General features: G+C 41.4%; 2 protein-coding genes across 2 annotated transcripts; both read left to right on the top strand.

Annotated features, from left to right (window-relative positions):
• Positions 1-1,925: 1,925 nt before the first annotated feature.
• Positions 1,926-9,924, top strand: LOC311235657 (betaine--homocysteine S-methyltransferase 1-like; the record flags this gene model as incomplete). The annotated part of the gene is made up of 8 exons (XM_084323122.1): positions 1,926-1,943; positions 2,677-2,809; positions 3,114-3,226; positions 4,284-4,475; positions 4,694-4,841; positions 5,432-5,614; positions 6,156-6,384; positions 9,726-9,924. The coding sequence occupies 8 exons, from the start codon at positions 1,926-1,928 to the stop codon at positions 9,922-9,924; spliced, it is 1,215 nt and encodes a 404-aa protein (XP_084179248.1).
• A 2,166-nt stretch (positions 9,925-12,090) lies between these two features.
• Positions 12,091-16,824, top strand: LOC311235816 (betaine--homocysteine S-methyltransferase 1-like). The gene is made up of 8 exons (XM_084323317.1): positions 12,091-12,150; positions 12,858-12,990; positions 13,662-13,774; positions 14,313-14,504; positions 14,817-14,964; positions 15,245-15,427; positions 15,736-15,964; positions 16,261-16,824. The coding sequence occupies exons 1-8, from the start codon at positions 12,130-12,132 to the stop codon at positions 16,424-16,426; spliced, it is 1,185 nt and encodes a 394-aa protein (XP_084179443.1). The 5' UTR covers positions 12,091-12,129; the 3' UTR covers positions 16,427-16,824.
• The last annotated feature ends 2,288 nt before the right edge of the window (positions 16,825-19,112 follow it).

The following is a 19,112-nucleotide window of genomic DNA, read 5'->3' as shown; positions in this document are numbered from 1 at the left end:
CCAACTGAATTAAATTGGCCTTAGTTGCGTCGATGAAGCATACTAAGGCGATGTTCTGTAAAGACGTTCTTGAGGGTAGAAAACGAATTCTCACAGAGTGCCGTGCTAGCTTCAGTAGTGTTGTTGTTGACATCAGTGCCCACTAGGGCTGTCCCCGACTAAGGATTTGGATAGTTGACTTTGATTGCCAAAAAAAAAGGAATATAGTTGTGTTATGAATATAATATGAATGTGAATATTAATATTATTATGTCCTTTAGTGAACTGTGGACTGTATGCAATTAGTCTGAACTTTGCCTCTGTTGATAAACTGTGCAACGTACTCCCCGGAACAGGAACGACCCAGCTCTGACAGCACCTCGCCACCAGCGCTGTGCCCAAGGCCAGCGTCCTTTGTTGATAAACAGTGGAGGGGGAGGGTTTCTGCAATGGACTCCATGAAACTGGAATGACCCGGCTCTGACAGCACCTTGCAACCAGCGCTGTGCCCAAGGCCAGTGTCCTCGCTGCCTACACATGGTGTGAAAGTGGGGTGGAGGTGGAGAGAGATGGAAAGATATAGATGTGTATGACTCCATGCCTGACAATGTCACAATTTAACCACTCTGCCCCTAGTAGCGGCTCACAGGCACAGCACTTTGTGTAAGACCAGTTACGGTGTGCACTTTGCATGGTGTGCATATTGATTTAGTCTGGCTAGAAGGTTCAGTGATCTATGATTGAGATCCACTGTATATCAAAAATGTTTGGTCTCATGTCAACTCCAGTTTCACACAACATACACCTTCCTGCTCCCTGAGAACCCTAGACTCCTGAAGCTGCCTGTTTTTCAGTGCCATAAAAAAAGAAGACAATTAATTCCTGGACAGTTACATTTAGCAGATGGTAATTTAGGAGATGGTCATTTAGCAGATGGTCTCATCCAGAACAACATACAAGTGCAACAGAAGAGTATGTTTAAATTCCAGTATCATAGCAAGTAGACAAAAAGAGCAGTAACTCAGGCAATCAGTGTTCAGTCAATAGCCTGAGAATAAGATTTTTGAAATATAGGAAGAAGCAAATATATAAATTTTTCTTTCTTTCTTTTTTCTTTCCTTCTTTCTTTCTTTTCTTTCTTTCTTTCTATCTTTCTTTCTTTCTTTCTTCTTTCTTTCTTTCTTTCTTTCTTTCTTTCTTTCTTTCTTTCTTTCTTTCTTTCTTTCTTTCTTTCTTTCTTTCTTCTTTCTTTCTTTCTTCTTCTTTCTTTCTTTCTTTTCTTTCTTTCTTTATTGCAATGCCAGACTCAACAACACCACAGATTATATTCATGCCATATTTGAGAGAATATTGCATGAATGGAAATATGGAAGTGGACAAAGGGCCGGTTGGCTGGACAGTATTTCTACCCAGCTAGATATTAGTATGCATCTGAACCATTGGGGATTAGGCCACATGGTTTTTCAGTCTGCATCTGAACCATTGAGGATTTTGCCACATGGTTTTTCAGTATGCTTCTGAACCATTGGGGAGTGTCCATCTGTAAGGACGGAAATGTGTTTTTGGCGTGTGGAAGACCTTCCTTCAAGCAGAGATTCCAGACACACTAGGTCCAAATGGTCAGATGTCAGATGTACCCTACTATGTTAAATTGAAGACATCTAAAGTATGTCACTGCAATAAAAATGAATTGTACTAAAGACAAGGACAGTGTTATGGATTTCCATGCCATTGCACAATGCAAACAGCCATGTTCCAAACAGCCATGTCCCAATCAAACATGTGCCAATCAAACATGTGCCAATCAATCAGCAGCGTGACATCAGATCCTCCCATTTTGATCCAGGAATATAAAACAGATCTAAAACTAACCTCACTACTCTTGGGTCACAAAGAGTCCGCTGTTGTTAAGTGCTTAGTGCTATACCTGAAACTGGGAGATAGAGATGGCGCCTGTCAAAAAGGTAACCTGGCTTTTCTGCTAACTTTAAAATGATGCTAGGTTATGGTACAGTATTCTGCTAGTACTAACTTTAAAATTATGCTAGGCTATGGTACACTATTCTGCTAACTTTAAAATGATGCTAGGCTATGGTATAGTATTATGCTAACTTTAAAATGATGCTAGGCTATGGTATAGTATTATGCTAACTTTAAAATGATGCTAGGCTATGGTACAGTATTAATTTGTTGTTTGTGTGATATGTGATAATTGCATGAATGCGTGTAGGAATGCTCAGTTCATTCACTGTAATTCAGCAAACAGCAAATGTGTGATGTCTGACTTTAAGAATGCATAAATGAATGATCTATTAATTAATGTGTCAAGCCTGTGACATCTAAAGACTCTTCAATTCTAATCATGTCATAGCATCAGTGGTCGGCGGTGTCTTGTCATGGTAAATCTATATAGTAACATCTGTTATTTCACCTGCGTGTTTGTGTGTGCATGTGTGTGTGTGTGTATGCATGGTTGCCTCCGCCATCGGTGTGTGAGTGAATGAGTGAATGTGAGTCATAAGTTGTAAAGTGCTTTGGATAATATATATATATATATATATATATATATATATATATATATATATATATATATATATATATATATATATATATATATATATATATATATATATATATATATATATATATATATACAGTAAATACATTGTGGCCATGTGTTCCTCTCTATTCCAACAGGGTATCATGGAGCGGCTGAACGCTGGCGAGGTGGTGCTCGGCGATGGAGGCTTTGTGTTTGCTCTCGAGAAAAGAGGCTACGTGAAGGCAGGGCCGTGGACACCAGAGGCTACTGTCACACACCCTGAGGCTGGTAAAAGACACACACACACACACACACACACACACACACACACACACACACACACACACACACACACACACACACACACACACACACACACACACACACACACACACACACACACACACACACACACACACACACACACACACACACACACACACACACACACACACACACACACACACACACACACACACACACACACACACACACACACACACACACACACACACACACACACACACACACACACACACATGTTCGCAAGAAAGCATACAATTTCACCTTTAACCCCCTGTGTCTCCAACAGTCCGCCAGCTGCACAGGGAGTTCCTGAGGTCGGGGTCGAATGTCATGCAGACGTTCACTTTCTACGCCAGCGATGATAAACTGGAGAACAGGGGCCAGAGCCTGAAGATCACTGTGAGTATAGTGAACTCTTGGAACACTGTAGTCCCACTGGTCCAGACCGGTCCGGGAGGTCCTGGAAAACACTGAGAGACCCCGTCTCTAGAGCCCTGAAAAATGTGTAAAAAAAGGCAATTTTAGGAGGACATGTGACAATTGGACATGTAATTCACCAACATGTCCACGAGAGCTCCATCGGCATCCAAAGAAATTCCTCTGGGTGACATCATCGGGAGGAGAGCAGACCACTAGTGAACTGCAGATTATTTCCTCAACCATTTCTTCAACTTTCCTTGAGTTTGTCCTACTACTACAGTTGGAAATAGTTGAGGAAATAGTGTCTGCAGTTCGCTAGACGTCTGCTCTCCTCCCAGTGACGTCACCCGGAGGAATTTCTGAGCTCTTGAGACACAGCGACAGTGGCTCAGGAGGTAGAGCAGTCGTCTGGCAATCCGGAGGTTCCCGGTTCGATTCCTGCTCCTCCTGGGCAATGTGTCGATGTGTTCTTGAGCAAGACACTTAACCCCTAATTTCTCCCGATGAGAAGGTTGGCACCTTGCATGGTTGCCTCCGCCGTCGGTGTGTGAATGGGTAAAATGTGAGTAACAAATTGTAAAGCACTTTAGATAAAAGCGTTATATAAAAAAAGCAGCCATTTACAGAACACGTTGGGGAGTCACATGTCCTCCTCACGACAGCATGCTAGGATTAAGGTTGAAGATGAAGTGTCCTCTCCTTTACCTTCTTGTACTTTTTCACACAAAAAAAAGAATTGTTCTTGTAATTGGCTCGTGTCAATCTTCCATTTCTTTCGCTATAGTGTCTGACTTATGTCTCTGATCTTGTTTTGAGTTTATTTTCTAGACCATGTTTACATGTATTTCGTTCATATATGTTTATGGACAATGGGATGGGAGTGGAACTTTGTACAAGCCCTTTGGGCTTCGTTCCCTCCTAGCACTCATGTTTTTTTTTGCGCTAAATAAATGAACTAAAAACTAAACACTTAAACTCTGAACATGATAAGCAATCGATGGAGATTAATAAGAGTTCTGGTGTTTAATACTTTCAGGGCGCACAAGTCAACGAGGCAGCCTGCGACCTGGCCCGTGAGGTAGCCAATGAGGGAGATGCATTGGTGGCTGGAGGCGTGTGTCAGACCCCCTCCTACCTGAGCTGTAAGAGTGAGACGGAGGTGAAGGCCATCTTCAAGAAACAGCTGGATGTGTTCACCAAGAAGAACGTGGACTTCCTGATTGCTGAGGTTTGGACATTTGGATTCATCTCAAATCCTGTTTTTGTTTCATGCATGCATTCACACAGTGTAATTCATACGTTATAATTCCAAATAAATGCCATGTCTGGCTGCATCATCACCAGACCAGGAAAAAAGGAATCAAACCATCTGAATCAAAATATCCTAGTGTGATTTGACCAATCAAATAAAGAATACACCCATGTGATCTTCTGTTGTTTCATCAGTACTTTGAGCACGTGGAGGAGGCAGAGTGGGCTGTGCAGGTCCTGAAGACCACTGGGAAGCCCATCGCTGCCTGCATGTGTATCGGACCAGAGGGAGACATGCACGGGATCTCCCCTGAGGAGTGTGCCGTCAGGCTGGTCAAGGCTGGTGGGTACAACACCTAACCTGGATCATGTTTCTTTTCCCTCAGAACGCACCTCTAAGTCTGAAGGGAATGAGAACGTTATTTGAGAAAGAATATCTTTCAAGTTTTAGGTTTGTAAAATTAGAATTTTCCTGTATTATTCATGTTTGTTTTTTTCAAGTTCAAGCTTTGTTTTATTTGTCACATATAAGGTACATGCACATTATGCTGAAATGGTTGGTTCTGTATGAGCCTCCTGAGATTGTGCTTCATACAGTAAAAAGAGCAAAAGACCAAACACTATACAAAATATACAATATACAAAACTAAAATCTACAAAATGCTAAATGCTAAATGCAAAGATGAGGTAGTAGAGGTAGTGTAAGAATAAATAGATAAAATATGGTGTAATGTTTAAGGTGAGTGTGTGCATGTGGATGTTGTGTGATGGATGAATTGATGCTACATGCTGTCATTATTTGTTACATAACGTATACCATTAAACATAATTATGTCCCTCGTCTCTCTCTCTCAACTTTACCAAGTTGGTTCTTATAAGGCAAACATTTTCTTTATGGGTCTTTATTGATAATTTCAAACTGTGCTTCTCTAGGTGCCCAGATCGTGGGGGTCAACTGTCACTTTGACCCCATGACCTGCGTGAAAGCGGTGAAGATGATGAAGGAGGGAGTGGAGAAGGCCGGGCTGAAGGCTCACTACATGGTGCAGCCTCTGGCCTATCACACCCCCGACTGCAGCTGCCAGGGGTTCATCGACCTGCCGGAGTTCCCCTTCGGTAATGTTATGTTAATGTTAATGTAATGTAATGTTAATGTTATGTAATGTTAATGTAATGTAATGTAATGTTAATGTTATGTAATGTTAATGTAATGTAATGTTATGTTATGTAATGTTAATGTTAATGTAATGTTAATGTTAATGTTAATGTAATGTTAATGTTATGTAATGTTAATGTTATGTTATGTTATGTAATGTTAATGTTAATGTTAATGTTAATGTTAATGTAATGTTAATGTTATGTTATGCTAGGATCCCCATTAGCTGTCAAATGAATGAACGCTAGTCCTCCTGGGGTAAATAATACAACAGAATACAAATTACAGAATGTAATTAGTAGTACAATTAAATTAAAATAAGAAAAAGAAAAACAGAAAGCATAAAGGAAATCAAGAATTCATACATTGAAGATACAATGAGTGGTTGTATTTATTCACATTCCCAAAAAGAAAAAGTTATATCTAAAAGGGTAACTGAAATGTATTAAAATAATAAATAATAATAATAATAATATAATTTTGCCAACACCTGTTTTGTAGCGCTAGAGCCCAGGATCCTGACCCGCTGGGACATGCACACCTATGCCAGGGAGGCCTACAAGGTGGGCATCCGCTACATTGGCGGATGCTGCGGGTTCGAGCCCTACCATATCAGAGCTGTAGCGGAGGAGTTGGCCTCAGAGAGAGGCATGCTCCCAGCTGCCTCCACCATGCACGGACTGTGGGGCTCCGGCCTGGAGATGCACACCAAGCCCTGGGTCAGAGCCAGGTGAGCCTCTTTATTCAATCAAATGGAAGTCTGAGTGGTACGACGGTGTTATAAACACACACTGTACTCTAGGACAGTGATTCCCAACCTGGGGTCCGCCAGGGGGCGCAGAGGGTCCGCCAGACCACAGATGATTTGAGGTCATTTTTTTTTTTTTTTTTTTTTTTTTTTTTTTTTTTAAATCTTTCAGAAAAATATTTAATTAGCATATTTTTATCATCAGAAGCATGAATAGTCTCTCCACTACAATAAAAAATAAAGATAAATAAATAAACATCTAGACATGATTTTTTAACGTTAACAGTAGGCTACCGGGTAGCCGCTAAAACGCGAATCAGTTGACTGTATCACTTTCCGTAGCTAGCCTAGCACGCTAGTTAACTTTCTCGGCTCGTCTGCAGTCAGCCGCCAGAGGCGAAAATGTGTGACAAACGAAAAGGAGACGGCAGCTCATCTGCAAAAAAAGTTAGGACCTACAGCAATCGCGAAAATTACATCACCATGGGCTTCACTGAGGGACCAGACAAACGACCTGAGTGTGTGATTTGTGGAGAAAAGTTGGCAAACTCGAGCCTGAAGCCCAGCAAGCTGAAGAGACATCAGGCACCCAGAAACCGTTGGGAAGGATCCGGACTTTTTTCGGAGGAAAGAACAGTCTCTCAAGGCGAACAAGCCCGTTGATGTTAGAGTAGCGTGGAGCAGGGGTGGCAGTGATTTACAGAAGGCTACCGAAGCCTCCTTTGAGTGTTCGCTTTTAATTGCAAAAGCAAAGAAACCGCACAATATTGGCGAGCAGCTCATCAAACCAGCCTGCATCAAAATGATTTAGAAACTGTGCGGCACACAGGTGGCGGATAAACTAAATCAGTACCACTCTCGAACAATGTAGTGAAAGACCGAATTGATAAGATGTCAAGTGATTGCGAGCAGCAGCTGTCAGAAAGCTTAGAAAGGGTCCATTTGCCATACAACTTAATGAAACTACAACTGTCGCAGACGAGGCTGTGCTCATCGTTTATGTGCAGTATATCGAAAATGAGGATCTGAAGCAGGACATTCTCATGTCAGTCAACCTTACTACCACCACTCGAGGTGAGGATATTTTTACTGCAGTGGATTCTTACTTCATTCAACATAAATGCAAACCGTTCACCATTAGGGCCTGATTTGAGAGGATGAATACAGGATTTGAATATTGGCCAACATTTTGAAATACATATAGTGCAAGATGAGATTTGTTGATTGAAGACACAAGTCAAAGAAGCATAGTGGGTCTAATTATGATGCATATGCCTGTGTATAAGCAGTTTGTTATTAAAATGACAAAAAAAGTATTAAAATGACAAAAAAAAAGTATTTTATGGTATTTTATTAGGAGGGGGGTCCAGGAATTTCATCAGAGATGTTTGGGGGTCCCTGGGGGAAAAAAGGTTGGGAACCCCTGCTCTAGGAGGACAGACAATGCTGTGTTTATATCAGTATATTAATGTTTCCTATTAATTTACCCCCATACCCTCCAAGTTAACAGTCTATTAGATCACTTTTTTTTTTACCGATATACCGATATTGTCCAACTCTTAATTTCCGATACCGATATATGCAGGGTTTCCCCCCCCAAAAAACGGAATAATTTCAGGTCATTAACATTACATATCTCTTGTTGTGGAATTAACACAACATTATGCATACTTTTGACAATAAATAAAATCAGAATTTGTTCTTACTTGCCTGGGTAAATAAAGGTTATAGAAATGTAAAAAAATACAAATTAAATATTTTTTTTTGAAAACAGATACAGATATTTTCCGATATCACATTTTAATGCCAATATCGGCCGATAATATCGGACATCCCTACTTTTTTTACTTAATTGTTCCTCTGATCTCCTTCCCCTTAGTCTCCCCCCCCCCCCACTGTTAAGCACCTTGGGTCTTATGAAAGGCACTATATAAATCTAAGAAATTATTATTGTTATTATTATTATTACTTAAGTTAAACACTTTGATTGCCTAAGGCTAAATTCATGATATACCATAGGTTGCCAGCTCTATTTGTCTATGGAGAAGTTCCCCTTCTTTGCAGAGCTATAACTTTTTAAATTCTATTGCTAAATTGCCATTATTAGGGCCCATTCAATGTCCTATATGTATTGTTCAGGGTGAAGCAACGTTAAACTTTTTCATTCACATATTCATACTAAAGTATGGTCTAATGTATAAGTATGTTTTCATCTCTTTCTGCAGCTTTCTCCAGAACGTGATCTATAGCCCCAAATGCATTATATTGATGATGAAATACAGTTTGATGGCAATCGGCGCGATATAAAAAATTCCAACTAGACATGGTTCTAGAAGTTACTACACGTCATCTGATGTTGACCGGATGGGTGAGGGGGCGTTTATAATTCCGTGGGCAACATTATACCATTCATCTAGTGTGGGTCATATGTTCATCAGATCAGTTAGTATAGGAGACATTGAAAAATAACGCTGAATCTTACCGTATCGTCCTCGCGCCATTGGGCGATGAGCGTGGAACAGACATTTTCCTATTATGGGATGTAGAAATATCGGGTCCATTTCCAGCTTGTATGAATGAATGAATGAATGAATGAAAACTTTATTTAACAGATTGCAGAATGGGTACAATACAGTACGGCTCAATACATACAATTGTTAAGGGGATGCAGACCTGAGAAAGACGTTTGTCTTGTTTCCATCAGGGTCCCCCATAATAGTATATACGTCCAAATCATGTTGTTTATCGAGTTATTGGCAACAGATCACTATGTATTGTGACGAGCTAGAGTGCCGGAACCTATACCGAGTGCCCGGAAGTAATATGGGTGAATAGCACATCGTCCAAGTAACTTCCTCTTTGGCGATTGCGCCGATCGGCCACCAGATGGCGCTCTTGAACCGCTAGAGGGTTCAGTGGGGGCTTTTTGGTGGGTCTCAGGCCAGCGGATGGGAAATATGAATCCGATCACACAGATTTTTTAAATATTGATATCAAAGACGAGTTACGGCGTCTTCGGCAACTTGAGCATGGCGGGGAAGGACGCCTAAACTCGTCTTCCGGCAGTTAAAGTGTAAAGTAAAACATGTAAAAGTTAAAAAAGGTTGCAGCAGTAAAATAGATCAATAAATTCAGATAAATTAGCACTATTACACAGTGTTAAAAATTGCACATCCGCTGTTGCACATTGTCCACTGGGAGGGGGGGGGACTCATGAGCTGCTGCTTATGTATGGTAGCACCCTTCCAGGACTCCTGGGCTCCAGTGGGCTGGATGTCTGTATTATAAGGTTTTACTCAAGGACGTGTGTCTGTGTTTCCCAGGGCCCACCGTGACTACTGGGAGCAGATCCAGCCCGCGTCCGGCCGTCCCAAGTGCCCGTCCATGTCCTCTCCAGAGGGCTGGGGCGTCACCAAGGGCCACGCTGACCTGCTGCAACACAAAGAGGCCACCTCCACCCAGGAGATGAAGCACGTCCGGGAGCTGCAGAAGAAGTCCAAGACTCAAATGAAAGGAGTGTAGAGCAAGAGAGAGAGAGAGAGAGAGAGAGAGAGAGAGAGAGAGAGAGAGAGAGAGAGAGAGAGAGAGAGAGAGAAGAGAGAGAGAGAGAGAGAGAGAGAGGAGAGGGAGAGAGAGGGAGAGAGAGGAGAGAGAGAGAGAGAGAGAGAGAGAGAGAGAGAGAGAGAGAGAGAGAGAGAGAGAGAGAGAGAGAAAGAGAGGGGGGGGGGTATTTCCCGTTTCAGTGTATAGACAACAAGCACTTGCAGCAGCACGTCCTGCTCAGTGGAGCAGTGTTTTGTGACCCAGAGCAATAAACTGAATTTGATCACTTTACTGATGTGTGTTTTCATCATGGTGTGAATCTGATTGACTGTCTGGCTGCACAACAACCCCAAACCTCTTACTCACAACAACCCCAAACAACCCTAACCCTCTTAGTTACTGTCCTACTATTGATTGATTGATTGAAAACTTTATTAACAGATTGCAGAATGGGTACAATACAGTACGGCTCAATACAAACAATTGTTAAGGGGATGCAGACCAGAAAAATAATTTGTCTTGTTTAAATCAGGGTCCCCCATTTCAATTCATCAAGACATTTATGACATAAATGACATACAGATATACAGTACTGTTTCATAAGGACATTTATGACATACAAGACATACAAATATACAGTACTACTATGCTACTATTCTTATACTACTACATATCTTGCTAATATATGGCTATACGACTATCATGCACTCAGAGTGTATTGTGTAACAATCTATACCATTTGAGGAACAATGCCACTGACCCTTATCAGACAGAGGTGTACCCCTCCTGGTGACATGTTGTTCACAATCTGTAAGTCGTTTTGGGTAAAAGCATCAGCTAAATTACAAAATTGTCAATTGTAATATAAAACTCTCCTGTCTAATCTATTGCTATTTATCCAGTTTGGCGACTGAAATGTCACACATCCTGATCATCCTGCATATTGGTTGATTATCTCAGGTGACGCAATCCTTCTTGATGGATGGTAGCTCAATTCTGTTACTCTTAATTTACATTTACATTTAGTCATTTAGCTGACGCTTTTATCCAAAGTGACTTACAAGTTCTGTACGACAAGTCATCAGGAAGGGTACAACTCAGCTGAGTAATAATGTGCATCAAAGTGTTGCGTGCTACAGTGTAGGTTAGTTTATTAGGACAAGTGCATGACAGTAAGGCTAGTTAGGGTTAGATTTTTTATTTAAAATTTTAATTTTTTTTCAGATAATGGTTGAAGAAGTGCGTCTTTAGTCGACTGCGAAAGATTGGACGGGTTTCGGCTGTCCTAACTGGGGTGGGTAGTTCATTCCACCATTGTGGGGCAAGGACTGAGAATAGGCGACTTCTCCTTGATGACCCTCCCGGAGCTTGGATAGGAGTAGGTCTGAGGTGTCCTTTTCTGGACACTTTTGTATCACAAACAGTACTGTATTTGCAAATCTGATATGTCATAAATGTATAGATGTAGCAGTACTGTCTATCTGTATGTCATGTATGTCATATATGTTATGATGAATTGAAAATGGGGGACCCTGGTGGAAACAAGACGAAAGTCTTTCTCTGGTCTGCATCCCCTTAACAATTGTATGTATTGAGATGTACTGTACTGTACCCATTCTGCAATCTGTTAATAAACTTTTCAATCAATCAATCAATCAATGCAGAGCGTAGGGGTCTTGAGGGTGTGTAGTTAGAGACCATCGACCGGAGGTAGGCGGGAGCGGTTCCCTTTGCCGTACAGTATGCTAGGTCGAGGGCCTTGAAGCGGATTCGTGCAGCAATGGGGAGCCAGTGCAGGTCCCTAAGAAGTGGGGTGACATGGGCCGACTTCGGTAGGTTTGAGATCAGGCGGGCCGCTGCGTTCTTAATGTGTCTATTCAAGGGCAAAAGGGTGGAAACCCCCAAACTAAGGAGGACAGACCAACAGACCAACACAACAACAACAACAACCATTATTAATCTGGGCTGAACTAGTGACACTTACAATACTCTCATTCAGATAAAGAGGGGAGGCCAGCATAGGGTAAACATGGCTGTTGTGCAACATGGCTCTGGCCAATCAGAACAGTGCCTGGGCAGACCCCTCCCCTACGTCAGTGAAATATATAGAACCCCTCTGTCTCTGAGAAATGTCTCTTCCACTAAAAGTCTGAGCATTCAGGGGTCCACAGAGAACCAGGAATAATGGCACCAGGAGCAAAAAGGGTAACTTTTTATTCATATTATCCATGTTAACCCTTGATTCATATTATCCATGTTAACCTTTAATTAATATGATTCATGTTAACTCCTGATTCATATTATCCATGTTAATCTTTGATTCATATTATCCATGTTAATCTTTTATTCATATTATCCATGTTAATCTTTGATTCATATTATCCATGTTAACCTTTGATTCATATTATCCATGTTAACCCTTGATTCATATTATCCATGTTAATCTTTGATTCACATTATCCATGTACATTTTTGACTGAAGGCTGCATTGGTGGAATAATGCTGCACTCTAATAGAGAGCAATTTCATGTTTCATTCTGGCCACCTGTTAGTCTTATGTTATTCATTCTTAATTATAGGCCATATTAGCATTGACTTAAATTAATAGATAATTACAGCCCTTCACATCTTTTCAGCTGGAACAAGGGTAGAATTAGCACTGTGCTTATCAGTCCACATGATGATCTGTTAGTTCACAAGCATACGCCCCCATGTTGCATTGACGTGGGAATGGAATTGCAATTTCTTCCCCCTTTTTTACTTAATTGTTCCTCTGATCTCCTTCCCCTTATTGTGCCCCCCCCCACCCCCCTCTGTTACACGCCTTGGGTCTCATGAAGGCACAGTATTCAAAGTGCTGTTGGCATTCCATTAACCAGGCCTCTCAACTATTCACGTCATTGTTGTTGCAGGGTATCTTGGAGCGCCTTGACGCTGGAGAGATCGTGATCGGGGACGGGGGCTTTGTGTTCGCCTTAGAGAAGAGAGGCTATGTGAAGGCTGGCCCCTGGACCCCCGAGGCCGCCTCTGAGCACCCTGAAGCTGGTGAGAGCATGGCATCCAATTTAACTATTTTACCTTCCAACACAGCATACGTGTTACATTTCTGCTCACTTGCTATTGAGACACACGGTACAATGCACTAGAAATGCACCACATAATCATAATTAATTGCATTTATATAGCGTTTTTCTAGACACTCAAAGCGCTTAATGTGTGACATGTGCGTGTCACTTCAGCTGGTTCTGTGGAAGGATCTTTTAGTTTTTCCCCACGCTGTCTTGAAAAGCGGGGTGTCAGTCAGTGCCCATTGAGCAATCTATTATCTATTAGACGACTAGAAGATAGCCGTCTAGGATAAAATTGGGCTAAATTTGGTTTAAAAGTTAAAGTTGAGCAGACATCTCTAGATAACACCTAGCCGTTGTTTCTAAATATACTAAATATGTGGAAATGTTTGGGCTAGAAGTGGCCTATATATCTAGCCTTTACATATCAAGAAATTGCTATTCAAATTATTTGAGCACAATTATGGACTTCAATTGTGCATCTTACACATTCACAGTAATTTGTGTGATATTATAAATATGTAATCATCGTGAATTAAACTGCTTGGGCTAAAAGTGGTCTATATAGTGGATCTATATTCTGGGCTATATGAGGGCTACGACAGGGCCTCAACGTTAACTCGTTTGTTTGCCTTCATTGATTTTCAGTGCGACAGCTGCACAGGGAGTTCCTGAGAGCCGGGGCTGATGTCATGCAGACGTTCACCTTCTACGCCAGTGATGACAAACTGGAGAACAGGGGCAACACACAGTCTTTCACAGTAAGTTAAATAGGAAATGCATGTTGAGTAAGTAAGTCATGATACAGAATAGGTTGTGCAGACAGTGTATAATATCGATGGCCGAAGAGCAATTTTTATTTTCTTTTATTTTTTAAGGATACCCAATACAATACAGAGTTTTTGGACTATATTACTATTTTATGTGTTAACAATATCGACCAGGTATTAGTGCCTCGCAAAGTGCAGATAGGATGTTTTCCCCCACTTTTTTATGCAGATAGGAGGTTGTGCTCTTCCGCCATATGTTGCGGGTTCCAGGTTGGAAGCTTGGTCAGGAAGAACACCTTCGACACACAACGTCATCCCTGCTGACCAATTATCACATTCCAAGAAGTCACCTAGGTCCTAGACAACAGGTCACATTAGCTTTGCTCGTCACTTGGTAAACTCACTCGCAGCACTTTTAGTAGTAGCTTATTGATCCCCTTTCTAAGGAAAAGCCAGCAGCGTGTCTTTTAATCACATAATCTGTCCTCATCAGTCATTTATCTGACCCTAATCTTGCATTTCTACACAGGGAGCCCAAATCAACGAGGCGGCCTGTGACCTGGCCCGCGAGGTAGCCAATGAGGGCAATGCTCTGGTTGCTGGGGGCGTGTGTCAGACCCCCTCCTACCTGAGTTGTAAGAGTGAGACCGAAGTGAAGGCCATCTTCAAGAAACAGCTGGATGTCTTCATCAGGAAAGACGTGGACTTCCTGATCGCTGAGGTACAACGGTAGTTATAGTCAACAGCTAACATTAGCAAGCAGGCTACAATTCATAACCCATATGGTGTGATGAAAGCTATACTGAGTGAAACTGTAGTTTCGCGTGTAGTTATGGCTTCTTACAAATGTAAAAAAAAAAATAGGGAAACAAGTCCAGGCCCGCACTTTCCCTATTTTTTATGTATGGTATCAGAGGTTACAGCACCCAGTGTCAAGTCTAGTGAGGTGAGCGCCTTCTACTTCTTACAAATGTTACAATAGTGTATGTCTATTGCGTCTGAGAGTGAACGGTGTCCTGACCTTGTCTTCCAGTACTTTGAGCACGTTGAGGAGGCCGAGTGGGCTGTGCAGGTTCTGAAGGAGACCGGGAAGCCAGTGGTCGCTAACCTGTGTATCGGGCCAGAGGGAGACATGCATGGAATCTCTCCTGCAGAGTGTGCAGTCAGGCTGGTCAAGGCTGGTATGTATAGCGCAACACCACAATTAATTAGGTTAAGTCTCTCCGTTCTCATTTCTGTTAGTCCTATACCAATGTTGAATATCACCTTTTAAATAGCTGAAACAGGGGGATTAACCATTGATATTAGAACATGAACCAAAGGAGCTCAAACATTGGTACATTCAAACAAATCATTTTGTCCTAGCATGACCTCTCTGCATTATGCGCCTGACTCCAGAGACACTCTTCTCTTATCTATAACCACCTGACAGCATTCTGCATGGTCCCCCCCTCTATATAGGAGCCCAGATTGTGGGGGTCAACTGTCACTTTGACCCCATGACCTGTGTGCAAGCGGTGAAGATGATGAAGGAGGGAGTGGAGAAGGCCGGGCTGAAGGCTCACTACATGGTGCAGCCTCTTGCCTATCACACCCCCGACTGCAACTGCCAGGGGTTCATCGACCTGCCGGAGTTCCCCTTCGGTAATATACCGTTTTGCATTGGACACACTTCACTTTGTGATGCGACTGGTCCAACCACACTCCAACACGCTATCATCATACAGTAAATAATGTGTTGTAGAATATTCATACATACACCTCTCTCTCTCTCTATGGTAAGCCTACACGCAATCCTGCCCTCTACTGGGGAAGAGATAATATAACAGTATGCTGGCAAGAGCCCCCGTTTATGATGTGCTTTGGCAAAACTAAGCTCTTCTAACGAGACACCACCAGCAATCTATATCTGCTGCTGAATTGATATAATCATGAACCCTTTCTTCTCTCAGGTCTGGAGCCAAGAATCCTGTCTCGCTGGGACATGCACAAGTACGCCAGGGAGGCCTACAATGTGGGCATCCGCTACATTGGCGGCTGCTGTGGATTTGAGCCCTACCATATCAGGGCTGTAGCCGAGGAGCTGGCCCCAGAGAGAGGCTTCCTCCCAGCTGCCTCAGAGAAGCACGGGAACTGGGGTGCCGGTCTAGAGATGCACACCAAGCCCTGGGTCCGAGCCAGGTGAGAAGACGCATAGTCCATCCAGTTAACCCTTTCACTACCACACTACAGAAGGTTAACCGTTCACTGCCACACTACAGACGGTTAACAGTCTGTAGTGTGGTAGTGAAAGGGTTAACCCTTTGTTGTGCAGCAGTGAAAGGGTTAAAGTCTATGCAGAAATTAATCCATGGCTGTCGGTGAACTAGCCTGCTTCAAGTCTCAACACATTATCTCTCTCCCCCCCCCCCCTCCCCTCTCCTCTCTCTCTCTGACTCTCTTAAACCCCCCCCCCCCCCCCCCCCCACCCCCACTAGAGCCCGTCGTACTTACTGGGAGAACCTGAAGCCGGCGTCCGGTCGTCCCGACTGCCCCTCAGTGTCAGCCCCAGACAGCTGGGGAGTCACCAAGGGTCACACTGACCTCATGCAGCAGACGGAGGCCACCACCAAGGACCAACTCAAGGTGCTTTTTAACCACTGAGCAAAGCCCTGATGGCAGCCTGTATCCCCCCAGACCTCACACCTCGACCTGGGAACAGAGCTGAGCCTGAACAGCCCCGCCGCACCGAGGAGCCACTGAAGCGGCACCAAGTGCAATGTGCCTAAAATACAGTAGGCAACGAATCAGCTCCTCTCATCTCGCTGCATTCTCGCCGCACGTCAACACGGGGAGGTGCCCGTGCTCCTCACTTGGGATCGTGGGAAAATGTTTTGTAGAAATATCGTACAGTATTGATACATAGGAATATATTGTGAAAGTCGACGAATTCCCAAGTGCTGTGTCAAGTGCGCCTGGCGCTGTGGGATGTTTTGTCATGTGTCTGGACCATTGTGTGTGATACCAAATAAGTTTAATAAAATAAGACTTTGGAAAAATATTTGAGCGGGTGGATTTTTGGAATAGTATGCACTTGCATGTTGTGTTGCATGATTATTATTTTTTTATCCAATAATTAAAATAAAGGCATTTATGTTTTAGAATGTCTGTTCAGCTGATTTAGTTGTGTCCACTCAGATAATATACAATAATTAATCTCACAAAGGCACGCACCCCTGGTGTGGTCGGCAAGATTCTACACAGATAGGCAACAGAAAAGATGTAGATTACAGCTCATTAGAATGTTCACTTCTCACAATTCTATTGTATCAGTATTTTCCCCCCATTAATGGTTTCATATATATATGAATATATATATATATATATATATATATATATATATATATATATATATATATATATATATATATATATATATATATATATATATATATATATATATATATATAATATTATATATTATATTATTATATATTATATATATTATATATATATATATATATATATTATATATATATATATTATATTATATATTATTATATATTATATATATATATATATATATATATATATATATATATATATATATATATATATATATATATATATATATAATTAGATATCATCGTTACATCATCATTAGAATGTTCACTTCTCACAATTCTATTGTATCATTATTTATGGGGTAAAAATACTGATACAATAGAATTGTGAGAAGTGATGATGATGTAACAATGATCTAATGATAATGACTGAGCCATTGAAAGAGTAGGGAGCTCTCGAATTCCAAGACAGAATTCCAAGAGAACATTAAAACAAGGTACAACTGAAAGGGTTAAACGGGAATGTCACCCATTCTAAGAATCCACATTATTTCTGTGGCCCCGGGAAGGTTCAGTCAGTATTTGCACAACTCATTCACAACTCTCCTAAAGCTAGAAAGGAGAGGGAGAGGGGAAGAGAGAGAGGACATAAATGGTTAGATTTAGCAGACATTTCTGCAACAACGTATGAGACATAATTGAGCATGGAAATTGCCATCATACACTTCAATCACAATGTTCTAAGCCCTTATACACTCTACACTTTCAACATTGTAATGGGCGCCTAATCAAAAAACTGAAATTATTTATGGCTAGAAATACTTGACACACCGTGCTGAACTGCATCGCAAATGAATCTTCGGATTAATAATAATAATGCAATTTATTTAAAGGCGCCTTTCAAAGCACCCAAGGTCGCCGTACAGGGTTAAAAACAAATACACACAGTAAAACACAATATTACAGAGTTACACAGGGGAGCATTGAGCAATTATAAATAAACTTAAAATTAAAGTGAATATGCCAGAATGAACAGATGGAAACAAAGGTGGGGAGGTTGTCTATTGCACAGATCTCTTGAATTCCAGAGACGGGGGGCACAGCGGGAGAAGGCTCTGGATGCCATGCTAGTCAGACGGGAAGGGGGAGTGACAAGTTGGAAGGAAGAGGAGGATCATTTAGAATCTACTTTTGTTTACAATAATTAGAATGTAGGTATTACTGCTGTCTAATGTTTTAGTAGACAATGCTGCATGTGGTTGCTCTTTACGTTAAGTTTATATGAAAGGGTTTACTAAAATAACCTGTCAAAGCACCTACATCCCACTAGTTCTCAATGTGGTCGCTCTTTGTAATTTACCCTGTTCCACCCCAGGTGAAAATCTGCATAAAATGTATACCTAGGTAAATGGAATATTGCTCCACTTCTACAAGGGCTATTTGCATATTCTTGGTATCTAGGTACATCTATGGACCTCAATGAATGTATTCTCAGTGTCAGAAATATTGTGTCTATTACTAGGCTTGCTTAAATTGTGATGAAACAAAGGAAAATATGAATTATGATTTTTCTTTTCATCTTTGACAGTGAATAAAACCATGATAATAATGACCAAACTTAAAAGACTGCCACTGAGCTCATTCAGTACCCTCTTGAGATCATGTGTACAAAAGATCTAAGGAAATTAATAAAGGGAAGATGATCAAACTGAAGGTTCTGTATATACAGTACTGAATTCTCCCATCCGGACCAATGCAATTTGAAATATTATTATAGAATATAGAATATATGCGTATACATTACCTTATTATAGCCAATTCACACATTTATATATATATATACATAAAGTATCTTTCAAATGGCCGAGTTCAATTTGGATATAGTATCACCAGGCTTGCATAATAACAGATACTGATATTTACTGTAATCGACTGTACTATTTTATTTCCCCCACAGTGTAATCATTTTGAAACTAATTTCAGATCTAATTATTCCTACATGGTAC

The sequence above is a fragment of the Notolepis coatsorum genome, assembly GCF_963971535.1.
Source record: "Notolepis coatsorum genome assembly, chromosome: 10".
Lineage (NCBI taxonomy): Eukaryota > Metazoa > Chordata > Actinopteri > Aulopiformes > Paralepididae > Notolepis > Notolepis coatsorum.
The sequence above is the reverse complement of the archived record's forward strand: the minus strand, read 5'-3'. Positions and strand labels throughout refer to the sequence as shown.

What these genes read in the sequence shown, in the direction of transcription:
- LOC311235816 (XM_084323317.1), top strand. Translation starts at nt 12,130, where the DNA reads ATGGCACCAGGAGCAAAAAGG. An exon ending in TGGCACCAGGAGCAAAAAGG is followed by an intron (nt 12,151 to 12,857) that starts GTAACTTTTTAT and finishes TTGTTGTTGCAG; the next exon opens with GGTATCTTGGAGCGCCTTGA. An exon ending in TGGACTTCCTGATCGCTGAG is followed by an intron (nt 14,505 to 14,816) that starts GTACAACGGTAG and finishes CTTGTCTTCCAG; the next exon opens with TACTTTGAGCACGTTGAGGA.